Genomic DNA, 27,190 nt, shown 5'->3' with positions numbered 1-27,190 from the left:
TTTGGCTCCTATCTCTTGAGGGTGCTATTTTACATAAATATGCATATGTATTTGTATACATGTGCCGCTTCCTGCAGAGATGGGTGGGTCACACTGCAAATATCGCCCAGTGATAACAGTGCTGACATATAACCCCACTTGGACTGTTGGTAAGCACTGGAGTTATAGAAAGGTGCAGAATTTCTCTGCAGCTATTTCATAAGCATTTACCCAGCTGATATATATATATGCATATGTATTTTTTACTGTGAAATACAGATAAAAATCAATACAAGAGGGCATTAAAGGATAAGTCACAAAACAGCTACACCTGACAATGCCAAAAAAATAGTAGCAACTACAAACTAAGGATGCTCCAAGCGATGACAATTTGTGACCCTCTGCCAATACACACTGGGGCAGATGAAAACAACTTGTTCCAAAGCTGCTATTGGGGATCTGACATGTTTATCTATTTGGCCCACATGTGGCTGTGTCTTCTAGCACTGACAGCTCCTGCAGGTTGGCAGCTGTTCAAAAGCTTGTCAGCCCTTGATAGCATTCCTATTCCTGCAGAGATGGGCGGGTCGCGCTGCGGATTACAGAGTGATAATAGTGCTGACATATAACCCCACTTGCGCTGTTAGCGAGCACAGGACTTACAGAAAGGTGCACCATTTCTTTGCAGCTATTTCGTAAGTGTTTACCCAGCTGACAAAATTTTGTATTTAGTTTTTCTTTAGTTTAAGGAATAAAATAACAAAGGCTTTAGGCAAACTCACAAGAAAATTCTATGTACGAAAGTAATCTTTCCAGCAGGATCTCAGAGTTTAAGATTCCTATAGAATTTCTTCTCCAGCTTTCCAGCCTCCCATGTTATTGAACATGTTTTTTTGTTTTACACAGCACTTCTACTGGCATAGCTGTCTTCAGATTTATTGTCCACATTTGCAATGGCCTGATAAATGTAGGTTGCTACTCTCTTCTGCTTTCTTATGCTGAACATCTATATTCTACTCATAGGAAGGAACCACAAATCCTCCAGTTTATAAATAGCTTGCAACACTTGTCAAGCATCTAAGGATCTTTCAAGAAAAGACTATGGCACTTGATAATGCTATTCCTACAATAGGAGCTAGGGGCTTCTATTCAGGACAAGTTCATAGAAATTATATCCCTGCTACAAAAAGATGATTATCCTTTGCTAAGCTTTAGATATTTGTGGAGTGCAACCATTTTAGATTTCCACATTTGTCTTTCATTGTGGAGGACTTTTCTATCTTACTATGGTACTTACTGTTGCTTTATAATAAGGTTTGCAAGCACTGGAAACTGGATGGATTTTTTCAAGCTGCCAGCTAATGAAGTTTTCAACTGATTACACAATAAATTGAATAAAAACTACAATGATTTAAGAAATTGGAACTCCAGAAGAATTATTGATTTATTTCGTCAGGAAAAATATACCAGGAAATAAAGCCATAACTTAATATATGCAAGTTAAATTAACTAATTTAGGTAAATAATTGGGTTGTAAAAAGGAAGTTATTACATGATATATATGTATACATTAAATAAGGGAAAAGGATACAATGCTTTGGATGTTTCTTTGAATAGTATTCCAGAAATATCTGAATATAGAGCATCGGACTCTACAATGGAATCTTGCCAAGTAATTATATCCACAGATGAGGATTTTCTGAGAGTAAATTGTTGGGGATCCCGATTTGGCTTTTTGGTGCATCAGTAGTTCCTAATATAACAAATATCTGAAACTGAGAGCTTTTTTAAAGTAATCTGAATCTACCCAGCACAGAGCATTCTACAGTTCATGTTCAGTTTTGTTTTAGAGAAAGAAAACCCCAAACTATGCACAATCTTGCATTCTAGTTTCAAAGCTCTTACACCTCTCTTACCCACTCAACTTGCTGCCTTTTAACCCTCCTCCCTCCAAGTCCTTAATAAATACATTATTTGTAGGCAGAAACTTAATATTCTAATCAATTACTTCTCATTTTAGTGGCTGCATATAAGCAGATAGATACATTTTTTTTTTCCAGACGACTCTTACTGCAGAGGAGTACAAAGGACACACTTCAGACCCTTGTAGTCCCAACATGTGTGGTTTCCTCGCACCGGGAAAGCCTGGAAGCGAGCCGCCTGGCCCGGCGCCAACCCAAACCACAGTCAGTCTAAACACAGCGCCGGCAAACACTACTTTCTGACACTTCGCTGCTACTGGAGAGTATCCTTTAGCATTGGAACCTCATCAGTGACTGAGATTTATACACAACCTCTCATGCAACTTCCTTCATCTCATCCCTTCCCTCCCCAAACACGTTTCTACCAGCCCAGCACAGAGGAACCAAAGAGAAACACTTGTGTGATATCATCTCATGTTACCTGGGCATTTACGTAAGAGGATAAGTTTATAAAGTTGCTGAATGCCCACAGAGATCTTGCAAATCAGCACACCAGGATGCTTTGCAGAGCTTTTCAGTCGGTTTTAGCTATTTAAATATACTTTTCCTCAGTGTTTTGTCTGAAAGGTTAAAGATGACCTGAATGAAAACTAAGAATTAAAAGTATTTGAACCTGCAGACAATAACTTCTTTAGTCCAGATATCCAAGTGGTTATGAATTTTATTCCCTTCTTTCAGGTTACCACAGATATGTAGCCATACATTCTCTATTCAGCTTACCAAATGCAAATTTTCATTCCAATATAAAGTGAGTCTTTGCTCTACAATATCTCTATTAAATGGCACTGTCTGATTGCGCACTAATTCTCCTGGCTCAGTCTCTGTTCTGCTCTTCTTGGAAAGCACAAGATCCATAATGATCAGTGGTGGTTTGACTAAAGGCAAAATGTTACCAGCTTGGACAGAGGGGAGGATCACGCAGGGTGCTGCCGCCTCCAGAACACTCTGAACTAATCAAGCCCTGCTGAACATAACGGGAGGTGACAGCACTCAGCATCTCTCAGGAGGTAAGCAGCATCCCACAGAAATCTGCTTTCCACACAAACAAAATGTGTTTTCTACAGAAAGCCCATGCCAGCAATCAATCTGTAGTCTGAAAATCTGTAATATGAATAACGCTGTTATTAACGCAATATCCTGAGGAGGTGCTGGTTTTTGAGTAAACTACTGAGATGGCAGAGGCAAGTTAAGTGGTTGATAAAGCATCCCAGGGAACAAATTTCCTGAACTGCTCCAAATCTGAGTTTTAAAGAAACTGGCATATGGAGCATTGCAGAAGTCAAAATAAGAAATAAGATATTCGGCCTGGTACTGTATCTCTCCTATGCAACGACAGCAAGTGTTGCTCAAACATGTGGGGCAAAATAGTCTCCCGTTACACCTGTTAAGCCCCTGCGCTGTAGTTGCATTAATTCAGGGTCAGTTACCTCTTCAGAGCCGACAGCAGAACATAGTAATTTAAAACCTCCTTCTGGTGCTTAAAGAAAATATCAAACACAGCTGAGAATTTAAATTTTCTTCAGTAAGTAGCATATCTGGAACAAGCAGGCAAGCAGTTTTCATGTGTGTTCTTGTGCAACCATCTGTTTTTTACATGCAGTAGTCAACTGTGCTTACAAAAGCTCCAGTTCATCATGTTTGATTGAAATACTGAAGGTTAAATTGCCATCTTATTATCTGGAGTTAACACATTGTCATAGGGCATGGGCAAGGGAGTACAGCAGATCCCAGTGGAAGCTTCTCCTATCACTAGTAATTCTAGATATTAATACAAATGTTAATAAAATTGCCACTAACATTTTTACTATAATTTAAACCATCCAAATTGCCTCTGCTCTCTTTAATACCACAGTAAAGTAATCCCAGTGATGCCAGGAAGCAAGGAAAGAGCTGTCTTCAATTATCTTCTTTCAAATGTTTTTATTTGAGGAGGGTGACCGTGACCAGAGAAATTAAGAAGCAAACACTCTGAGCTGCATTTTTGCCTTTTTGCTGATATTTTCATACTACTTTCATGCACTGCAGGGCTTCTCCAGGTAGCTGATCTCTTGCAGGACATCAGTCTCACAGGAGATCATACAGCATGAGAAATTAAATTGATTAAAAATAACCTGTATAACCATGGGAGGTGAGATTATCAAATCCTGGTACACAGCATTGCACAATGAATCTGCCAGTTACCCAGTGAAGAGGGGAAAAAAAAAAAAAAAAAAGAAAAAGGAACAAAATCAAACTTATGAGATGAACTTTTTGGAAAATAAACTGACCTTTTTTACATTTTTGTTTAAATCAACCAAGTTGAGCAGGAAGATGTGGTCTTTAGCCCCGATTAGCAGCCGGCCCCTCTCCTCATCTAGCAGCAGGGTTCGAAAATCAAGCCCCTCTGTTGAGCCCAGGAATGGGATGCAGCTGTTTGAAAGCAGCAAGTCTGTGGGAAAATGAAGAAAATCTTTATAATCAAAATGTTTACATATGACTCATTGGTGTCTTTTATAAATATATGCAACCAGCATGGAGTATGCCGGTGACATAACTGCAGTCTCAGAGCATGTCTTTCCAGGGTCATAATACAGTTCCTGTTAACCTTAGTTTTCTTTGGGTTTATTTTACTTCCAAATTGTGTAATATTTACTTTCACAAAGCATTTTTCTGTATGAAATTTTCTTAATAAATTATCTCTATGACATAAAGGAATCAGAAATTCAACAGAAATTTGAAACAAAAATAGATAGATCTTTGCAAAATATGTGCTATAACTTTCCTTTGTTGAAGAAAACTGACTTATGTTTATATCATCATACTCATGGATACACATGATCAAGGATCAATATCTCACCATATTTAGTGCTCTACATATAAAGCAGCAAAGAAAGTCAATGCCAGCAAAGAACAGTTAGGAGCAGGAAACAGTGGTTAGACGTGGCAGGTTTCATAGACTCGCAGAATGATTTGAGTTAGAAGGGACATTTGAAGATCCTCCAGTCCAACCCCCCTGCCATGGGCAGGGACATCTTTCACTAGATCAGGTTGCTCAAAGCCCCATCCAGCCTGACCTTAAACACTGCCAGTGATGGGGCCTCCACAACTTTGCTGGGCAACCTGTTCCAGTGCCTCACCACCCTCATGACAAAAAATTTCTTCCTTATGTCCAATTTCAATCTACTCTTTTTCAGTTTAAAACCATTGCCCCTTGTCCTGTCACTACAAGCCCTGGTAAAAAGTCTTTCTCCATCTTCTTATAAGCCCCCTTTAAGTACTGAAAGGCTGCAATAAGGTCTCCCTAGATCCTTCTCTTGTCCAGGCTGAACAACCCCAACTCTCTCAGTCTTTCCTCATAGGAGAGCTGTTCCAGCCCTCTGATCATTTTCATGGTCCTCCTCTGGACCAGCTCCCACAGGTCCATGTCTTTCTTGTGCTGGGGACCCCAGAACTGGATGTAGTACTGCACGTGGGGTCTCACAAGAGCAGAGTAGAGGGGGAGAATCACCTCCCTCACCCTGCTGGCCACACTTCTTTTGGTACAGCCCAGGATATGACTGGCTTTCTGAGTTGCAAGCACACATTGCTGGCTCATATCCAATTTTTCATCCACCAGTATCCCCAAGTCCTTCTCAGCAGGGTGGTTCCCAATCTGTTCATCACCCAGTCTGTGTTGACACTGAGGATTGCCCCAACCCAGGTACAGGATCTTGCACTTGGCCTTGTTGAACTTCACATGGTTTGCATCAGCCTCCAGCCTGTCAAGGGACCTTCAAAGATCATTTAGTCCAATTAAATGAGGATGGCATCCCTTCCCTCAAGCATATCAACTGCACCACTCAGCTTGGTGTCACCCACAAATTTGGTGAGAGCGCACTCAATCCCACTATGGATTGGGCCATTGATGAAGATATTAAATAGCATTTGTCCCAATATGGACCCTTGAGGGATGCCACTCATAATTGTTTTCCACTTGGACGTTAAGCGGCATATATGGTTGAGAAGAACTGGAAGGAGGTAACAACCATAATGTGTATAGAAAGTTTGATATAAGCTTCAATTTGTCCATTGTCTAATATTAAGTCCTGGTGGCAGTATAGAGAATTGCTACAATTACATTTTCAATTACTATTATTTCAATTGATAATTGAGGTCTGAATCAACAGCCATCAAGCAGAAATATATCCCTAGGGCATAGTACTGAAATGAAGGCAATATAGAGGCATATTAAGCAGAGAATCCAGTAGCAACACCTCTAAGATCCTGAGGTCTTTACTTTCCTTACAGAGGTGGCAATGGCTGCCTGTTCCTGCATCCTTGCCCTCTCTGCAGAGGAAGTTTTCTCTATTAAAAGCACAAATTTGACACTTAAGTTTCACTGTGATTTAATAGTGGCTTCCAATCTCTTTCAAAAGGTAATTAAGAAAAGCATGTTTCTCTATGAAACTAATGAAAGAATCTATGTTTCTCCTGTAAAAAAGCTAAAAGGCTGTAAAGTAAAAAGTGTGTAACCTTTTGCTTAATGAATACTCTGTGGACGTAATTCTGGATGAGGACACAAACAACATATAGAAAAGAGCACAATGAGAGTTAGTCTTGTTGGGTAGACATTAATTTGGGGAAAATGAAAACAAACATGTGAATCAGTTCTTCCACAAGCAAACTCTCCAAGCTAAACTATTCAGAAATCTTCAGACAGAAAGGCAAATCCTGTATTTAACTGAACATAAAATTAAGGGTATTTCCACTTTCCTGGCACTGGATGGACAATATAGCCTTCCTGCTAGAGAGACCAGACTTACAGCACAAGTTATTTACACTTTCTGAACAAGATGAAAATCAGAGCCAGTGTTTTGTAGAGTAACTCCTGAACAAAATAAAGATAAAAAACCAAACCAAACCAAAACTTTTTTCTCTAAGGTCTCTCACAAAACATGTGACAGACAAAGCAAAGATTAAGACCTGTTGCTGGCTAATAAACAGCACTGTGGGAGAAAAGATATTTTATCATTATTAATCTGGCTACTTGGTATATAATTATGACAATTATTTTTTGGCTCAGTCACTTCTACTTAAGCTCATGTGGTTTTGTCTGGCTCACTGCTAAATGTTGTTAAGGTACAGTCTGAAAACAAATTGTCTTGTATTGCAGCTCCTATTCCCCCAGGTGAGATTTATTTGGCAGTACTTTGAAAAAATCTTACTTCACCTTGCAAAATTAAATCCAACATTGAGGATTGCTCTCAACATTTAATCCAATTAAATGCAACACTACACTGCTTTACACCAGCACTGTCCTTTCTCATGTATCTTTTGCAAAGATAAAGATGTCAGGGTGTTTTTTTTTCTAAATTACTAACACTTTAAAAGACCTGCTTATTAACTGACAGCAAGATCACTTAGGAACAACTTATGGTTAGCATGGTACTAGAAAAACCTAAGTACCATCCAAACTACTTCTTACAGTAGAGCTGGCTGATGAATAGCCTGGCTGAAGAATAGCCAAGCCAGTGTGATAAATACAAATTTTAAAAAGGAAAAAGAAAAACCCTGTAAACACAGAACTTCTGAAGCTTAGCTAACTCCACTAGTGTGTTTTCACCCAATAAAAAATAAAGATGTACTCCTCCTGACAGTTGTTGTTACTGGGTTCTCTGTTACAGGACAGCCACTTCTAGTGAAACGCTATTAATTTTTGTGTGTGATGTAGATGTGTCTTCAGACGTCATACTCTGTACAAACCTCCTCCCTTGTTTTTTCTGACTGGAAATTCTTGGTACTGGATATGATGGAGCTGTTTATTGGGAAAGGGTTCTCTGATGCTGATCACAGCACAGCAGGAGGTTTTAGCTCCCTTGGGCTACTCAAATTCTTCTCGGCTGATCTCTAAAATACTGTTTATCAGCTGAGCATTGCTGGAGCACATAATTTCTGAGTAATCTATCTCTCTTCTCCAGCCATGACATAAGAGCGGGCTGCATTACTAGATTATCTGATCCATTGTGTATAATAATAAATGCCTTATAAATTCTGCAGTCTCGATTAAATCCCTATTTAACATTTCTATGTGCCAGCTAGTACACAGGATGGAGGGAAGAAGAGGAATACAGGATCACAGTATCTAGTAATTAGTTATTCACAAGCATTTACAGGAATAAACAGGAGAGATTCATTAATTTCACAGGCTACTGTATTTCAGCAATCCATATCACCCTCTGTTACTTTTAAATCTCTTCTGATGACAAGCTCCCAGTCATATCACAGTGCTCGCCTGTGGGACATGAATAACTAAGATGCAGAGTATGAGGGAAAATTCCTTCTCATCTCCAGCCATAGGAATTTGATCTGAGTAAGTATAAATGATACGTTTGTGCAAATGCTCTAAAGCACTTTCATTGCGTAGAGGCATGCAATCCATGGGCCTTTGCAAGTGTGTCACTTGCCAAAATATATAGACCTGATTCTCCACATACCTGAAAGGAGATGACTGAGACTGCTCTCCACCTCCCATTTCTTTCTTATTTGGAAGGAATGATCTCTGTAGTGACCATCCCAAAAGGACATTTGTTATCTATTGCTTAACACCTCTAGTATTTCTCAGTAAAGAACCACCTAGGACAGCTACAACAGAGAGGGAAAAAGCTGGCTCATGACTGAAATGCCCAAGTGGGAATGAGCCCTGCCTGGTGCCTTGTACAGTCATTTGTTTCACTGCATCATAAGGAAAACATCTGTAAAATGTTCCAGATTGAAATGACAGCATTGCACACTGATTTCTCACTGATGCAAATGGCAACACAAGCTGCAAAGTGGTGAAGAATCAGGTTTGGCCAGTTATTTACTAACTATTGAAAAGAGCTTGGAAATAAGACTCTGAACATGGCCACTGATAAGATTAAAACTGAAACATGACCTAATAAAATCTGTCAAGTGAACATTAACAGAGAATTGATTAAATTACAACCAAATTAATCATTGTTCTCGCTCCATAAAAGCAAAGCAATCCAATCTTATGGGTTGAAATTGCCCTTCCCAGTGAGATTATTAAATATCACCAAGGATATTACACTGGAAAAATTTACTATGAAAAGCACATTTGCCCAATGATTTTCAAGCTTAGAGAAAGCTGTTGATTTTGATCACTGCATCTCTGTAGCAAAGCTAATATAGAAACAACATTCTCACAATGCACAGAAACAAAGTTAGTTACAGGGATGGTCTTTCATGAGTACACATTCAGCACTCAGTTTATAGTGTGTATTTGATGTTTTACTGAAAATTAAATACTTTCTTCCAGTCTGGTGATTAAATGAATATTCAGCAAACTCCCTTTCTGGGTTAATATTTCATTGCTGAGTGGTAAAGGCTGGAATAGTGACTAGTTTTTATTCGTTTAGAACAGTATCTCAGTGGACTTGGCTCACAACAGCATGATCATTGCTTATTTAAATACTCTCCAGCAGCAGAGCCATGGCATAAAGGCTTCAAATGAAAAAATGTCATTCTGTTCTGGTAACATGCATTTACATTTACACAGCATATTTAGACTTCTTAGCCTCAAGTCACATATGCAGTGACTGTGCTGTCATTCCTCGACTCCAGCATGGTCTACGCATGCAGCCATCTGGAACTGCTTGGTCGAGACTGAGAAGTGCCTTTGTGGCCAGTCACAGACATTTTTGTAATGATGGGCTATGCCTAAATTGGTAGAAAGGGAACCTCTCAACCTGTTTCAAAACAGCTACATCTAATGACACCTTTGAAGGACTCTGAATTTAAAGGCTGTATATGTATAATTCTGTAATTTTCATGTACAGTAAAAAAAAGAAAAAGTCACATCATTTTCCTCTAGATAGGAGCAAGTCCTTTCACATGCTGGAAAATACCCATGACAATTTACATGGGTATTGTGTGAATCCTCAACTAAATTTTTGGGATAAAGACATGTCAATATAGCATGAATACAGCAATTTACTTAATTCCTAAAATATTTTGAGTTTAAAAGATACAATTGACCCCAGATGTATTTGTACGAAGGCAAAGAGAATAGTTCCAGTCTACTACCAAACTCTACTACTTCTTGCAAGAAGCAAGTTATGTTTTGTCTAGCCGCATCTCACCATGGACAATGATGATTTGTTGTGCGTGCCATATGGCTCTCATTGCTATACAATGAATTTTATTTGGCCTGGAGGAAAATGTCATATTCATGGCACAGCAGGGCCTTTCCAAAAGGATATGGATTACTGGGAACAGAGAAAACATGATTTCTTGTTGGCACAATATTGTATCAAAATCTTGTTTCTCTTTCTGAGTAGTACCCAAAACCACCTTGTACTCTACCACATATTTGGGGGTTAGGCACTTCTGTTCACTTCTGTTACAGACTAGGAAGGTGACACTGGAAAGAGAACTTTTTCAAAGGTTGCTCCAAAATTCAGGGACAGTCTGCTGCAGGATTTAAGGCATTTCGGGGCATTTTAACTTCAAGCTTCAGGCACTTCTATGGTCTGGCTCAGCAACCAGCAAACTAAACATTTGCCACATCTCTATTTGCAAATACTTACTGATAGATTTCAAATCTGTCAGTATTTTACAACCCAAAAAAATCGTAAGTAATTAAAGTAGCTCCATTATGCACTATGCTTCTCAAATCATCATTACAGGCAATGGTAACTAAGCAATAGTTACTCTCTGTGCAGTGCTGTCAAGACATTTTTTACACCTTTCACTGGGAAGGGACAGATCATCTTATCTTCAGACAACCTTCACAATGGCTACTCCACCCATAAAGACAAAAAAAAAAAAAAGTACATCATGCCATCATGCTGTGCAACCTGATTCTCTTTCATATCAGTAAAGCTCACTTGAAAGGAGGTGATTCTGCAAGATCAGAATTAAGACTACTGCAGATTATTTAATTAATCTGTTTCAGAGCCAGGGGTTATAATCAATCTACAGCGCTGTCTTTGCCTCACTGTGTTTTGCAAATCTGCAAAAATGGTAATACTGTAAAACAAAATAGGTAGGTGCTTACCACCAAAACTACACCCAGTTAAAGCATGAACTAAACCATTCTCACTTATGTTTATGGAAGTGTATTTTAGTTGCACTTTAATTGCAAATAAATTTGACTAGTGAAACAGCTGCACAAATAACTTGTAAAGTGTTATTGCAGAGATGATTAAACGCTGCTTTGTGACTTCATGTTATTGGTGAAAAAATGCAAAGGCCCAATTCACAAACCTCACAGAGCCAAACCAAATAATTAACTTTAGACAGCACAACTGAAAATGTATCTGAGTGAAACATTTCTTTTTCTGAAGAAGACCTAAGACCATGGATTTGCACAGGTTTCCTTTTCCTAAGTAGTTTATCTTTCTTGCAAAACTGCCAAAGTAAGCCAACTCACTGTTGTTTCCAAGGCAAAATTAAATCTTTTTTTTTTTTAAAGTGATACTGTGGATATTTAAATAACACACACTACAAACGTAATTCAATATAAATGGCTGGCAAGCATATGAGCTTTGGTAATGCGTAGATAATTCTTGGCATCTCATCACACATACCTGTCCATTAAGAATAGCTGGTATATCAATGGACTTAAAAAGTACTAAATCTCCTCTCTAAATGTAAGGCAGAACATGCAAATCCATCACCTCTACTTCCTCATTTTCAATTGTTAGCACTGAACTTACCTTTTTTCCCTTCACCTCTCACAGATCCTCAACCTGGCTGCCAGTCTCATGTGTAATGGGTAAATAATCTGAGTTATTTGACTGAAATCTGCTTTCTTCCACTTCAGTCTTATTTCAAATTCTCTTCAAAGTATCCCAATGGTGAGGGGATATTGCTCTCTAAGAACATAAGACTTTCTCCTTACATCTAGCAAAGTAAAATTTTAGGCCATTACTGAAGTCAGAGGCCAGCTTTCTTCTCAACCATATAGATGAGGAAATGTCAACTAGAGACCTCGCTCTAGCCCTGTCTTTTAAAATTATCTTCCACCAACCTGAGTGTCAAGCAGCTGACATAAAACCTCTGCCCTATTCTGAGGGAGATGGCTTATAAACTCACCTATTAATAAAGCTATTCTAAAACCCCACATTACTAGATCCATAGTGACAAATAGCCTATGAATTTACTGACCCTGAGAAAAGGCAACTTTAAATGAATTCTGCTACTCCCACACCCTAGAGAGAATTTCAATTTTTAGATGCCTTGGAGCGACTCAAAATAATTTCATTCATGCCCTGGTTAACCATTTCCCAGCCTCTTGTCCCTCCCAATCTATCAGCCAATCAAATACACAGAAAGCAAGAGAGCAATGATAGGCTTCAGGTAGAAATAATGGCAAAATCCTCTTTGACTGGCTTATTCAAAAAAGCTGAGTTAAACTCACTGATTGTGAATCAGTTTTACTGCTCCAACTAGTCTACCATCTCATCTCATAAACCTTCCAGCTACCTTTAGGTGCATAATCATGTGACCTGCAACCAGAAAGGTATGAATCTTATGAAGGACATACATAGCCATGGGGAATGAAGTGTGGACATTAGTCCACACTCTGAGGAACAGGCAACACAAACAAAATACAGTGACAATAGGTCGTGCCTAGCAGACGCCTAGCATCAAAACCATCTCAGGGATCTGGAACTTTCATTAACTTGCATGAATGAACACACCCCACGCTGCAGCAGTGGACTCATTCTTTCCTGCTTGGATAGAAATGTGTATTGCACTTTGCAAGTACGTCCAAGTGTTAAAAATGCAACATGGTGATCATATTTAGCACTTTAAGGCACATAGCTCTTCCTTTGTCAAAGTATGGTTCGTAAAATTATATGCAGTGCTATCCCTCCTTTCAAAACAAATCACTGTCATTATATTGCACTTGCCTTCAAAATAGTACCAACCCTTCATTTCAGACTTTACTTTCTTCAGAGTGATGCAAAAATGGCTAGAGTATTTTCAAGCACCTGTACCTGCAATTTTCTACTGACTGCATCTTCAGAAAAACTTCTGAGAACATGATATTCTTTGGAGAAGCACACAGCACCCTGAGGACAGAGGAGCTCTTTGCTACATCTTATAGCCCATATATCTGTGGGCTGGTAAAACAACAGCAGGTTGTGCTATTTCTTCCGCCCATACTATCTGGTAGCAGCTGTACAGAACATGACACATTTTTAAATCCTTACTCAGTTTTTGCTCTGTTGATGAAATTCCAGCCTTAAGAAGTAAGATAAGTGGACTTTGTTTCACACTTGGAGCAAATGAGAATTTTGTTGTGGATCTCAGTGTCCAGGATTTAAACCTGCAAGGAGTTTTCTCAAGTAAATCCAAGGTATAATTGGCTACAGAAACCTGGATTTGTCTCAGTAGCTGGTCTGACCGTACCAATAGGCGCTGACAGATCTCTTTGGGAGTCTGACTCAATTTATTCAGACCTGCTTTCTCAGACTGTGCATCCAACACCAGGACTTGCTCCATTGAGCCCACAGCTGTTATATATGAAAGATATTGTTTTTAAAATGGTCAGATATCTTAATAAAACGTTCACTTTAACATTTTTCTCACCAGGTTCACATGTATTTGCCAGCTTCCTAATGAGTGTAATGTCCATAACAAAGTAGACAAGGCTTTCATGCTAAAAGGTGAGAGACCTTGAACTGCAGTGGCATGAACAACTCTGTTGTAATAAAAGTGTCAGATGGCGTGGGCCTGGAAAACACATAAATATTAATACTAACAGGCTTAGGAGAGATACAGAGCAGCATGAGCTACTCGTGAAGAAGGTGAGTTGACAGTGCAAAGGACAGTTAATGCCAAATAGATTTGCTTGCTCATTTACTTCATTAGTGCCTCTGTTTTCAAGAATTAAAAGAACAGCTCACAAACAGAAAAATCCAGATTTGTTGCCTATCATTGCTATTTGAAATTTCCATACTAGTGTAATTTTATCCTAAGCACAAGTTATAACCAGTGTCTGCGAGCAACACAGATTTTTATGAAAGCATTCAACGGCTGTACGTCCCACCCTTCCCCACCCTCTGCATGCTCCACAGGCACACACCCAATTGCACTCGCATCAAGACTCAGAGCCAGACCCTCAGTTTAACCACTGGGACCTGCAATAATTTTATCAGCTGAGGATCTAGCCCTGAGTGTATAGCAAGAAGCCGTGGGGACCATTCTTTTCTCTGGCTCCAAGCATTGGAACAGAGCCCACACAAGCGGTACGGTCAGGCTGTAAAGCTAAATAAGATACAGAGATAAAGTCCTGACTACTAATAGCATATGTCCTTGCCAAAGGGGCTGACAAGAGCTGGAGCTGGTACAAGAGAAAGGGCAGGTCCATGCATCTGGGAGCAGATGAGGGGGAAAGAAGTGGCTATGTGTGTTTGAGGAGAAGGGAGCAGGGAGGGGGATGTCCTCCTTCCAGAAGCAGCACACTGTTACATTGGCTCAGCTGCCATGAAACCACTGTCTGAGAGAGCCTGTAAGTTCTCTTAAGTGCTGATGGTCCTTCAACGCCCTTCCCACAGTCCCCCGAGGGCAAGGACATTTCCTCATAACTGGCTTCAAAAAGCTCTTCTGGTTTCTCGACTCAACCAACACAGGTCCAGATGGAAGAGGAGGCAGAGCAGATACAGTAAAGGAGGTGAAACCAGGTCTGGGAAACAATAACCAGCTCACCAGCATGACCTGCTACTCAGGGAGCAGAGGCAGCATTTGGCAGGGCTGAAGGGGCTGCAGTGGGAGGAGTGCCTGCACAGGAAAGGAGGCTAAGGGCAGGGACCTCTGCGAGCAGATTTACCTGTCAGTGGAACAGACATTTCCTCTGTTGGCAGCAAACCTGCTTTAGGAGGTTCCTGCTTGCCCTCGCCACACATAACTGCTTGTTCCTGTCCCCGCAGGGGGGTTCCCTCTCTGACATGGGCTAGATAATATTTCTTTCCCATGCTCTGAATGAGGAACAAGAATTTTTATAATGACAGAACATTAATATTTTAGCTGTTTCTTCTATCATGACTCCTGGTTGAGCTCACAAGGCAAAATTAATAGCCCTGCTCTAAATTGCTACAGAAGTGCAGTACAGAGATGCAATTGCTATAGGGACGCACTGTTTAAGTCACTTAGTCATTATCTGGGGTAGCTGCACAGGATGGACATTCTCTAAGAAAATCTAGTTTAAGTGTAGAGAATTATTGTTTGCAGGAAACTTCAAAGATTTTTCTCCTTATATTCTTTTTTCCAGTTTTCCAGATACATTTTATTTGATTAAAAAGCAAGCAAGTGTAGCAAGGTAACTCAATTGGTTATTGTGAAGGTAGGTTTTCAAAATAGTTTTGCACTGGCAATAGCAAAGAATCACTTCCAGCAATGAAAATAAAACAAATTCACATTATAATAGCTTGGACTAGCATAATGTTCTCCCATGGCAAAGTGAAATACAATTATCAGTTATACTTTCTGACACTGACAGAAGTTAAGTTCTTATTAAGCCTTTAAACTAGAGGTCATTGAATATCTGCAGTAATTCCCTTATATGTTAGCTGTTTGTGTTGGAGTTGTGCCTAGCAAACTCCATCAGATTCAGAGTCCCACGTGCAGATGTGCAGGTGGACCCAATAGCTGCCTTGTAGACTTAGGCAATGTTGCGATAAGTCTGTACTAACTAAAAATTACAGAGCAAGGGATATCAGAGATGTGTGTCTGCACAAGGCAACCATATGCACCGTCCAATTACCTCCTGTCAATTATTAGTATATAGGCATGAGCTATTATTTAATAGTGGAGCATAGGGGTTTTGATATTATTTATTATTAATATTTACATGTATTTATCTATTTTGGATAAATACAGTGGGTGTCATATAGACTGTTGTTTTGTTACACATTTAGTGAGAAATACTTTTCAAAGAAATCCAGGGTGCATGGTTGATTCAGAGGGAGTTGTAAAGTCATCCCAAAGCCACCAGATAAGTTGAATATAAAATTTTGGTGTCTTCAGTAACCTCTTAGCAGTCAAACTCTGTGGTACAACGCAGCATACTCCTCTGGGACAGCCAGGATTTGGATCACAAAGGAGAATACCTGTTTTCTCCAATTAGTGGAAAAAAGGTACCTTTGTCACTCTCACCCTTGTCTAAATGCCTCTGTTAACCACAGCTAGCCAATCCCTCTGACCTCTGATAGTGCTCTGGTGTGATAAAGGAAATTTTGTCTGTCTCGTTCTGCTATCTCTTTGTGTATTTCTCTCCAAAGGCCTTTGACTACAGAACAGACGTCCCCTGCACCCCTCGGCCCTTCTTTGAGGAACTTGTCTATAAATGGAACAGCAGAAATGGGGAGGGAGGAAAGGGAAATAGGATGTGACTCGAGGACCTGCGCTGCAACCACAGATGTCCACCGCTAGACACACACTGACGTCAAGAGGATCATGCCCTCAAATTAGTGCATAGAAAGAGAACAAGGTTGGGATCTTTGAAACTACTCAGGATTGGGTTTGCTTTACAAATTTCTTTAATAAAAGTGTAATCAGACAAATATTTCTGAATGTACCCTCTTCGAAGCTGATGCCACTGATCATGTATCTTCCCCACATTCTTCTTCTAGGGAAGCAGGTTTTGGTGTTGTCTCATCCTCTTTTTTACAAAGGACCAATCATTCTTCCCAAAGTCTTACTCTTTTGTTTTTTTCTCTCATCTTCTGAGATTTAATCAAGTGAACATTCAGCAGAATAGTTTGGTATTTTGTGAACACAATTCTTTTTTTATCCAATTGAAGCCCTTTTGTGATCATGAAAAAAAGAAAACTGTTGTGAGCTACAGGCTGTTTACACTGTTAAGAGGTTGATACGGGTCAGTTCTCTAAGGTTATTCTTAGTTCAACTGCTATGTAAACTGTTGATGTCACTGACTGGAGGCTGCTCTCCAGGACATTATATATATGATAATTATATGACAGAAAATGCAACCTATAGTTGGATCTGACCTCCAAGTCGACTAGTTTAAAAAAGGGAAAAATGTCTGTAAGAAACTTGCTGGGTTTTTTTCCCGTTACTAAAACATAATAAACGCCTTCCAGTTTATACTTACTCTACAGCATATACAAGAGTCTTTCCTCACACGGACAGCAATGCCCATCCATCTTCAACCTAGGGTACGTTTTAAGACTCAGTGTTCATTGCCTCCCAAAAGCATTTTTGCTTTCAATTTTTGCTTTTCAATTTTGCTTTTCATTTTTGCATTTTTGCTTTTTTTGCCTGCAAAACAGGCAAAATCTATTTCATAACTAGACAATCATCTGAAACTAGGATCTTAACTCTCATGTAAACATTTTATGTTACTCTACAAAGGAGTCTGAGATTTTTCTGAGAAATCACAAATCATCAAAAATTAATTAAACAACAAACAAGGGATTCAAGAAAAGCAGCACTTCCTCACTCAGCACATTTTCATTGATCTTCATGGGCATTCAGAATTACAGCTGCTGATATTACCACAAAAGCATGTTTTTACTGATTTTTCTTCCTCTTCCTGTAGAGCAAGCACAGCTGCTGAAATGCAAGCTCACTTCTAGGCTTTTTTGCACATCACCGGTTTACCACGTTCCAACCATTTATAGTTGTGCAACACCCCCATCGTGGTACTGAGATTACCGCAATGTCACAGACAGTTTAAAGGAGGCTCGTGGAGCTATACAATTGTAACTATATTTTATATGGATAATTAAACGATGCATGACATGGAAATAAGCCAGCTTTACTGAAACAGAACAAATGAACTGCTCTGATGCAACAGTTAAGCATCTCATCAGTTATAAAATGAAACAGGTTTAAAGCAAAAATTATTTAGTAAACAGGATGCCTGACATTGTAAAGTGGCATGTTCAAAGGATCATTTTTAGAACATTAAGGAAATGTACTAATCCAGTCAAGTTTTCAAAAGAATTCCTGGCACCAAAATGTTATCCTCTCTTTGCTTTTTCACCATGTTGTAAGAATGGATCATTCTGAGGGGGAAGAAAATCATGTATGCAAAACACTGCATGAAGCTAAACAATCCTTAAACGTGGCTAATTTCCATGTGGAGCTGATGATTTAGCATTGTCATCCTTCAGCAGAGGAGACAGAATTGCATTTCTTTACTTATTTAAGATGAAAAAAGTGAGAAGGAGTGGAAATTTAATCCTGTTTCAATTTTCTTCAGTGGCAAAACTTTTGCCATGGCTGTAGTGGGAGTAAGACTGCATCTTAATTCATTCAATGTGAAGAAGAAAAAAATCAGCTGAGAATAATGTTCTTGTTTATTAGATTTAAATTACTGCCATAGTTGTTTTTAACAGAGTTAAGTAAATCCTGTTTTAAAAGCCAAAGGTTGCCTTCAGTCTTGTCTTTTCCTACGTACTGTGTCACAATGCAGGATCCTGGTCCTCTGACCAAATCAGCACTGGTCACAGCAAGCGTGGCTTGCTTTTGGGGCATGGCCGCATTCCCACATGGGAATGATATATGTTTGTGGATGTCAATGTGGATAATGTCCAAATCTGAGCTGGGGCACACCTCCCAGCCAAGAAAGCAGGGTGCATGCTTTTGTAATATAAATGTATTCTTTGAGTGCACAGACTACTTCTAAGATGTCCATGAAAAGCAACAAAGTAAAGCAAATCAATAGGCTTAAATTTGCAATTAGGAGTCTGCATTTCTACTGGAAAATTTTAGGATGGCCACAAACTGAAAAAGGTTGAATTTTTTTTTTCCCCCTAGAAGGCAATCAACCTTCCGGTCTGGTTATTCTCTGCCTCTCCCTATAAAGTAAAATCTAGAAACACACACAAAAAATCTGTATAAAAGTACCTGTCAATAAATAGGTAAAGACTACTACCAAAAAGATAGACAGAAATAAGACTGTCTACATTGTATGAATTAAACATATTCATACGTATGAATTATGATATGACACAGGCCCTTCCGTTCTTCAGCAACAGAACTGATGCTGTCCCGTAAATGACATTATTGAATGAGACTGGTATATGAAAATCTTCTGCATTTGCTGTAGAGGTTGGAACGAGGATGTTAAATGAGGTAGCAGACAACGAGGATGTGCTGCTTAGGGAAGCTGAATGTCACTTCTGTGCTTGAGGAGTTCTGCAGTTTGGATGATGGTCACAGAGTACCTCCAGCTACATGAAAATGAACGATAAATACACACTGTTGCTCTGAGACTGAATGTAGTGTTATACAAAGGCTACTAAAATATGGAATATTACTCAAAAATCAGGCCCTAGTTTTCTAAAGATGGTAATCTTCTATTAGAAGACAGTTTGTTTACCTTCTCCTAATATTAAAGCTATAACATAATAATAAAACCCCCTCATAATCTTGTAAAAGTACCTAAGAGGTCTAGATTAATTAAGTTCAATGTAGTGAGAGCACCCTAGAAGCATCATGAGAGCAGTGACAATTTCTGGGATATGAATGACATACACCAATATCTAAAAGCTAAAGTCTAAGTGAAGAATATAAAAAAAATATTGAAGAATTACTCAATTAATGAATCGGGGAAAATGTGGGAATATAGGATGAGGTATGTAATTAAAGATCACAGTGTATTATACTAACACAGGTGGAGTATACATGACTTTGCCTCTTTATTACAATATATTTTAATTGACTTGTGTGCATTTGTAGTTTTATATGTGCATGATTTTTTAGAATGCATTTTTAGAACTGGGGCAAACAGTAAAGGAAATCCATCATATGACATCATGTTGATACTCACATCATTCACTGGAATATCTGTATCTTAACATTCCCAGCACAGATTTCCACTCCTTAAGCTATCTCACAGAAGATGAAAACCTACAACTGCCATGCAGACAAGCTCTAAAACTTTAATTGCTGTCTGAATGCAGAGGACTTGTGATGCACTATGGTTTATTGAAGCACTCTTGCAGTTATAGACACTTTTTTTAGCTACCCCACCCTGCTCCTTCTCCCTCTTCCTCTATCCACCACTGACTTCTTTCTTTCTCAATTTTCTCCTTCTCTGGGTTCCTTTAATACCGTTCCCTCTTCTTCTGTCTCTCTTCTTGTCCCCTACACTTCTTCATCCTCAGCATTCATCACTTGGTGTTCCTTTTCTTCTCCTTACTGTCAGGGCATGGGAAGAAGCAGTTTCCTAGCCCTCAGCTGAGGTATGCTGGGCTGCAGCTGTGAGATGAAGTAACTGCAGGAGAAAGTCCTGCTCACTTCCAGCTCTCCTGCTCGAGCAAATGCTCAGCCGTTCTGGGAAGATGGAGCTATGCCATCCCATAAACACATTGCACTTGGAAGCGGATGAAACGTTCCCTTGAAAGACAACATCTTTAGCAGCCAAATGAACACACATGTGTGACCAGGTTTTCAGAGCTGCCTGATGTGCCCAATTTTGGTTAGTTTTCCATAAAGAAGGAAAAGGGTCCCATATTATCCTCCTCATTATATTTCAAGTCTTAATTCCAAAGAATGGAGATGCCAGGACTTGTCAATGACATGACTGTGACAATTTTATGAGAAGTGGCAAGACAGTTCATTTCTCCTACATCTTATTCTCAGAAACCTTGGAGTTATTTTGGCTGAAATACTTAGGGTGGGGTGGGGGGGGGTGGGGAGGAAGGTAAGCTTAATTCTGACAACTATATTAAATAGTCAGCACATCTGCCATGCTGTTATCGACAACAAAAACATGATTTAATTATGACAAGCACTACCTGCACCATTTACAAAGCAAAAGTGTGAAAACAAAGCAGTAACTTTTTTCTTGTTCCCTGTGGAAAAAGACACCATCCCCCTCCAACAAAAAAGAAAAAAGAGGCAAGAGGAAGCACAATAAAGTCTGATAATTCTCTTTCCTTTGGCTTTTCAGTTCCATCACAGCTCTCCAAATTAAGATTTATGTGCCATTTTGTATCTGCTGTTGCTTTTTTTTCTCCCTACAGGGATATAGGTGGATAAGTTTGGATAGGAAACTGTATCCCTCAAGCCAAACTGAAAAGTTTATAAAGTTGCTAATAAAAGTTTGGGTCAGGGCCTAAATATCAATCATCCACTCATTGTCTTTTTAAACAGGCTCAGGCATTTTCCCAACCACTCCCAGCAGGTCTCTGCCACTATTTTAAACTAAGATTTCAGTGATTTTTTTTCCTGTGTTGACCTCAATAATTTTTCTTTCTCCCCCTCCTTACCTGCCAAATGCATCCATCAGGATTTTGCCAAAGGCTATCTGCTTTTGAAGTTGAGAGGAATTCACTAAGCATAAGTGTCAAATCCACAATAAATGCCATCACCATATGGTATATGCTGCTATTGGGAATTATCTCAAAAGGCCTAGCTGTGAAAAGTCTGGCTATATGTTAGGGGGGGTTTATTGCTGACTTTCATAACTCATGTCAGGTCTTTCAGTTTCTGTATTCATTGGCTTAAGAGAGTGCAACTGTTTCCTGAATTTATAAAAATGTTGTCAAGATCCCTTGATCTCTCTTCCTCTATCTCTCTCACACAAACACATTCAAAGACATATATACACAGGGGAATCCCATACACAGTGGCATACAAATCTAGCAAAAGAGAAGCTTGTAAATAAATAGTATGTCATTGTGCTTACTCAATAAACTCCTGTGTGTGTTAAACTCATGATAAACATATCATAACCACCGATGAAGGCTTTACAGCCTCCTGTCCCATCACACCATTCTGTAATGCATAGGAAGATCTAAGTTTGAAAAACTGAGAGCAGAATTAGCTCCCATAAGGGCAAAGTGCTGACATAACTGAAAAACAACTAACTGGAGAGCATTTGCTTTAGCTAAAGAAGACAGTATCGAAGTAATGTATTTCTGTGTCTTGTAAAAACTGTGGAAGTGTACTGTACATTCAAAGCAACAATAAAACTATCTTCTTTAAGAACCTGTCCAATAAAGAATTAAAAAATACATCTGTGTTTAAAACTCTCAGCCTGTAACATTCTCAACAAGAAGTGCACATAAGGTTAAGAAAGTCCTCAGAAAAACATGCTTTTCTGATTCAAAGAGTTAAGAAGAAAAACACCAACATTTCAAGAGTTTCACATACCAACTTACTGATAAAGAAAAAAATTATTACAAAAATAGAAGGTCAGTGCCATTTGAAACACCTGGGGCAGCTCTCTCGACTTCCCCTGATGCTCTAGAAAGGTGTGAGTGTCCTCCATGTCCTATGTCACCCCCACCAGCCACATGGGAATGCCTCCAGTGGGCCTCAGGGTGTTTCAAATAGCACTAAGAAGCCTATGTTTAAGCAATGACTCCCCCCTAATTTATGTATGGTATATTAATATCCTCTAGGAGCAAACTGAAATAATAATTTTAAAACTCAGTTATATTTCAGAAACATGTACCACCCGAAAAAGATAATTTCATACTGTCCCTAGGCAGAATTCCTCCATCTTTAAGGCTTCTGTCACGTGCTTCTGGGAACTGTAGGGACAACTGCATTTCATTTTCCTGATTAATAATACAAATTAACTGCTGGCAACATCACATCAAAACAAAAGTGGCAGAATCAGAAAAACTGCTGAAAAGTTTACCTTTATAGGAAAGCTTAAGTCTTGCGATATTTTGTTTTGACGTTCCAGTGACTGGAAGGAACAGCATCGCTAAAGATAACAGGCTGCAGGCATGTGGTACTTGGGAAGCTCTCATTGTGCTCTCTTCTTCTGTATCTTCTTTTGCACTATGGTGAAATATCTCCCCACTTTTCAAACAATCCAAATTTAATCTGGAAGCAAAAAGAAAACACCTGTCGATTTTTTGCATTATTATATAAATAATAATTCTGAAAGCAAGCCAGACCTCTCTTTAAAGAGTAGCTCATTTTACACCTTTGCTACAAAAGTATTTTTTCCTCTAGTATAAATCAAAATGTTGTAAATGCATTTCTTTAATACTAAACTTACACACTTTGAGGTTGGAAAAATATGTGAACTTTTCAAACACCAATGTCTAGCATAGCTAAAGTTTAAGCACAAATTAAATTAATGCAGTATCCATGAAAAGAACGTTTGCCATTCAAAAGTGACCATGCAACTCATTAGTTCATACCGCTCCACTGGATATCTTAATATTTTATAACTCTCTCTTTATCTCAGTACAACAGCTATTGTATGTTTATGCTATGACTAGAATAAACTGTAGTATCTCAGATACCATGGGTGTACAAGCTGAGTTAACAGTAAGTACATACCCATCATAAACTTTCATAAATAAACTAAGAAAACTGGATAGAGCAAGCGGTTGTGTTTAGTTTTAATAAAGAAAAAAGTCAATGCGGCTGATGGATTTAAATGTGCTTTCAGTGTGATATTTCCAGCAGAATAACTGCCTCAATTCACCCACCAAAATGTCCTATAAACTTTAATGAGTGGGTCATGCTGAGGTCAACAGGCTGATACAGGACTGTTAGCACAGTGTGCAACTAAGCCAGCTTTGCAACACTTTTTCACTTAATAACAGTCATTCATATTCCATAAATCTTAAAGTGTTTTACAAATGCAAGTAATTATCACTGTCCTTACTGGCCCTATGCAAAAACAGAATCATAAAACTACAGTGAACCTAATTCCTCAAGGTCACACTGCCACCCCAGTAGCTGAACAGAAAGCAGCAACAGTTCTCCTGGTGTCTTGTTTGTATCTACTTATAAGGGATCCCTTTTGCCCAATAACTCCACTTTTGCATATGAAATTATTTGAAATGTCATCCTGAGTTCTGAAGGCAGAATTTGATGGCTAATAAATCACAGAGGTCAGAGCATGAAAATATCTGTGAGACCAGATCCTTTCCCCTGCAAAAGTGCATGATACCAGAGGTCAAGGGAGATAGTTAGTGAAATGACAAATGTCAGTGTTTGAGTAATGCTGTAAATCAAGGATAAGGAAATGTTATGGTTAGTAGCGAGATTAATGGCTCATGACTTGCCATGAAAATTCTTTTCTGAAAGGTACTGAAACCGCCTGATTAAAAGAGTAATCCTAGTGCCCACATCAGGCAGCACTTGCACAGACACAAAGGAAAAGGCTCCATGTGAGCCCATGAGAGATGCAGTACAGCTCGTGGCCCCAGAGCCACTCCATAGGTCTGGCATTTAAGCTCACTGCCAGAGCACCTCTGCGAGCTGTAGAGACATCCAGAATCAATTTAGCACCTCATGATGCAGGCAATACATCCTTCCTGGCATGAAGGGACTGGAAAGAGGACCCTTTCAGTTCTTGCTGCCAGAGGACCTCTCTCAGATGAAGCCGGGGCTTTCTGAGCCTCCAGACCTTCTGCCAGTAGCAAAAGACAAGGGAGCGTGCAGGAAGGGCGTGACAGGGAAAGAGCGAGGGAAACGATTCGTAAAACGCCTGAAGCATGCTTCCTATCACAGAACATTAAGTTTCTTTCTTCTCAATCCCTTCCTCAACACTCACATGCAGTGTCTGAATGCACTACTTTTGGCCAAGTGCCATTACATATTCATGAGATGACATGGAAAGAAAACAAAACAAACATGAAATGCCTCTAGTTCATCTTTCCCTTCCCTTTATTAGAGTATAGGATCCTGAGAGAAGACCCTTACTTCTTGCATGCCGGTACATCTATTTGTGGTTGGACTACGAAGGACTGCTGTTGACTAGACTATCACAAGGTTATATCGCCTTAAAGAAATCTGTTTTCGGGGTAAGAAGGGGAAAAGAAGGGGAGGGAGGAGGGGGAGAACTATATTAAGACAAGAGACATCAACCCTGTTAATCTTCAGCGGGATGATAGAGATAAACCATACTTCAAAAAGAAGCAATTAAGAGGGAGCCAGTCTCACTGCAAATATGCTGAGAAGTCATGGCTTGAGGGTCTGGGTTTCAGCCAATAGGGATCTCACCAGAGGATTTGGGGCTCATTTTCTCGAGGCAAAGTGCAATGAAGAATCAAGACTAAATTTGTTGCTTATAGAAAAAAACAGTTGCCTGAACGCACTGTCATTTGCTTAACTGCAGATTGAGGACCAGCACCAAGCTTGGCCTTTTGGCCATACCTCACAACCTCATTTTTTCATGTAGGCTTCTTTTGCTAATGGAAACCTTTCTTCTTTTTTTTTCTTTTTTTTTTCCTTCCCCCTTTTATTCGAATGATGTCTGTGAAAAACCATTTGCTTTAAGTCCTGACACAAGGCGGTTAGTTTACACTGGAGGCAGCTGCTCTGTGAGCTCGAGCCAACCCTGTCTTGTCCTAGATTCATTGCAATCTGGCCAGATTGTCACATATATTTTTAGTTTATGATGGTCTCCTAATACAGTTCCAGCTTCTACACAGAGTCCTTCCAGCAGTCTAATGACTAGCTCAGGTTAACGAACTTCAGACCAACTAACTGGCCATTAATCTTCACGAAATATCCTTCCTCTCTGTAACATATGCAATGTCAATCAGTGTCCTGTGCTTAAAAGAGCCATAGTCATGCTGCTCAGAAGTAATCAGACCCACGAACAGAAATAAAATATAAAACCTAACTCCCTCATTCTTTCCTCCCCTCAAAAGTAAGAAGAGTTTTGTCAGAGGAGGAAAATTTATTCTTTCTTTTAGTTCTTCGATACCTCTGCTAAGCACCAACACACTCTAAAACTTCCTCATCTTGACCAGACCCAAAATAAATGAGGAAAAAGAGTTTGAAAAGAAAAATGCTGAGGCTAAAGCTGCTTTCCCACCTTGGCTTCAGCTAGGAAATATCTGCACTGTGTTAATTATCACCTTCGAGACCAACTGGGGAAGGAAGCTATGCATACACCTCGCTGAAATAGGGGTATTTCCAGTGGAATAAAGGAGCTATTATTTACCCCACGCGGGGGTGGGAGGTGCGATGCTGAAGAGGGGCCAAGGAGCCTGGCTCCATCCTGCTAGGACCTCCCTGCGGGACTCATAAATTCATAATGGGCTGTAGGTTAAAACTGCCAAAAGACAAAGTGTTGATCTGCTGGTGTCCTGCCATCTTGCCAGAGAGAGGTGGCTGGACGTAACTGGCACATGCGTGATGTCACATCCTTGAAATGATGTGTCACCTCCCTGCAATTGGTCAGATTTAGTGGAGCCTATAAAACAGATTGCTCTGAAGCTACTGTCTGAAACAGGAAAACCTGGAGCCAATTTACTAAACTTAATTTATTCCAGGCCATTTGTTGCAATAAACAGAGCTCTTCAGCCTTCTCAAACACACAGACAGTAGGGAGCTTGGTGCTTATGGGAGTTTTTTCAGATTGTTCAGCTCAAACCTATCTAAATGCAAAATCTCACATTCATGTGTAGGTTTCCAACTTCTCCTGGAGTCATAAAGTCCAGAGCTGAAAGGACTGTGACCCATCTGCAAACACACACTTTTTTAACAGTAGTTCATGTAACTCTCAGTTTAATTCCGTAACAAAACCCTATACAGAATTGGACGATAATTTAAAACCTGTCTCCAGTACTAGTTTTCCGAGGCCATTTTAAAATTGTGAATTTTTTACTCCAATAAAGAGGACAATGAAAAGAGCCTGCAGCAAATACAGAAAAAGCAATTAATCAAATGGTATGGCTCAGTTATACTGAATCTAATAGCAATGTTACAAATAGCAAGTAAGTACTGAAAATCTAAAGCAACCTTTGAGTTGGTTCATGTTGATTAGAAAATAGAATAGAATAGAATAGAATAGAATAGAATAGAATAGAATAGAATAGAAAATTGTCTGATAGTCACTATGGACTTATAAGTAGGCTGAATAAGTTACCTAGGCCACTTAGTATGTAAACTATTATCTCTGATGTCCAAGTTTTTATTTCTTCTCCTCAGCTATCCCTGTCTGAGACCTTGGAGTTTTATTTTATTTTTCCACAGAGTGAGAAGAGAGTAAAAGATGTCCCTTGCAAACATCAACCAAATAGCATGTTTAGCCTGTTAGACAAATATATTGCTTTAAAGGATTTAAAACTAGTTAGCTGCAAAAAGAAACAAAAAGTTCCCCACCTACAATTCAAATGTATTGAAAGGTATGTTAGCTGTTTACTCATATTGTACACATACTTTATATATACGCATACAAATTTAAAGCACATTACTTTAACTGCAAATATACAGATATATGTTTCCAATGCATTTACTTGTAGCTGTCTCATCTATCAATTATCACACATATTCCAAGAGGAAAATTACTATGGTTGTCT

The 27,190-nt window shown here is 39.2% G+C and overlaps 1 protein-coding gene across 2 annotated transcripts in view; it reads right to left on the bottom strand.

Moving 5' to 3' along the window:
- SEMA3D (semaphorin 3D) overlaps positions 1–27,190 on the bottom strand; it is a 153,874-nt gene that overhangs the window by 86,327 nt on the left and 40,357 nt on the right. For both annotated transcript variants that reach the window (XM_072858402.1, XM_072858393.1), the window contains exons 2-3: positions 22,552–22,742; positions 4,229–4,389 (exon numbers count right to left, since the gene is read on the bottom strand). In XM_072858402.1, coding sequence (XP_072714503.1) covers positions 4,229–4,389; positions 22,552–22,666 — 276 coding nt within the window. In that variant the 5' untranslated portion in view covers positions 22,667–22,742. The remainder of the gene's footprint in view (positions 1–4,228; positions 4,390–22,551; positions 22,743–27,190) is intronic.

This window comes from Ciconia boyciana, chromosome 1 (assembly GCF_034638445.1).
Source record: "Ciconia boyciana chromosome 1, ASM3463844v1, whole genome shotgun sequence".
Classification (NCBI taxonomy): domain Eukaryota; kingdom Metazoa; phylum Chordata; class Aves; order Ciconiiformes; family Ciconiidae; genus Ciconia; species Ciconia boyciana.
Note: the sequence above shows the minus strand (reverse complement) of the source record. Positions and strands in the feature narration are given on the sequence as shown.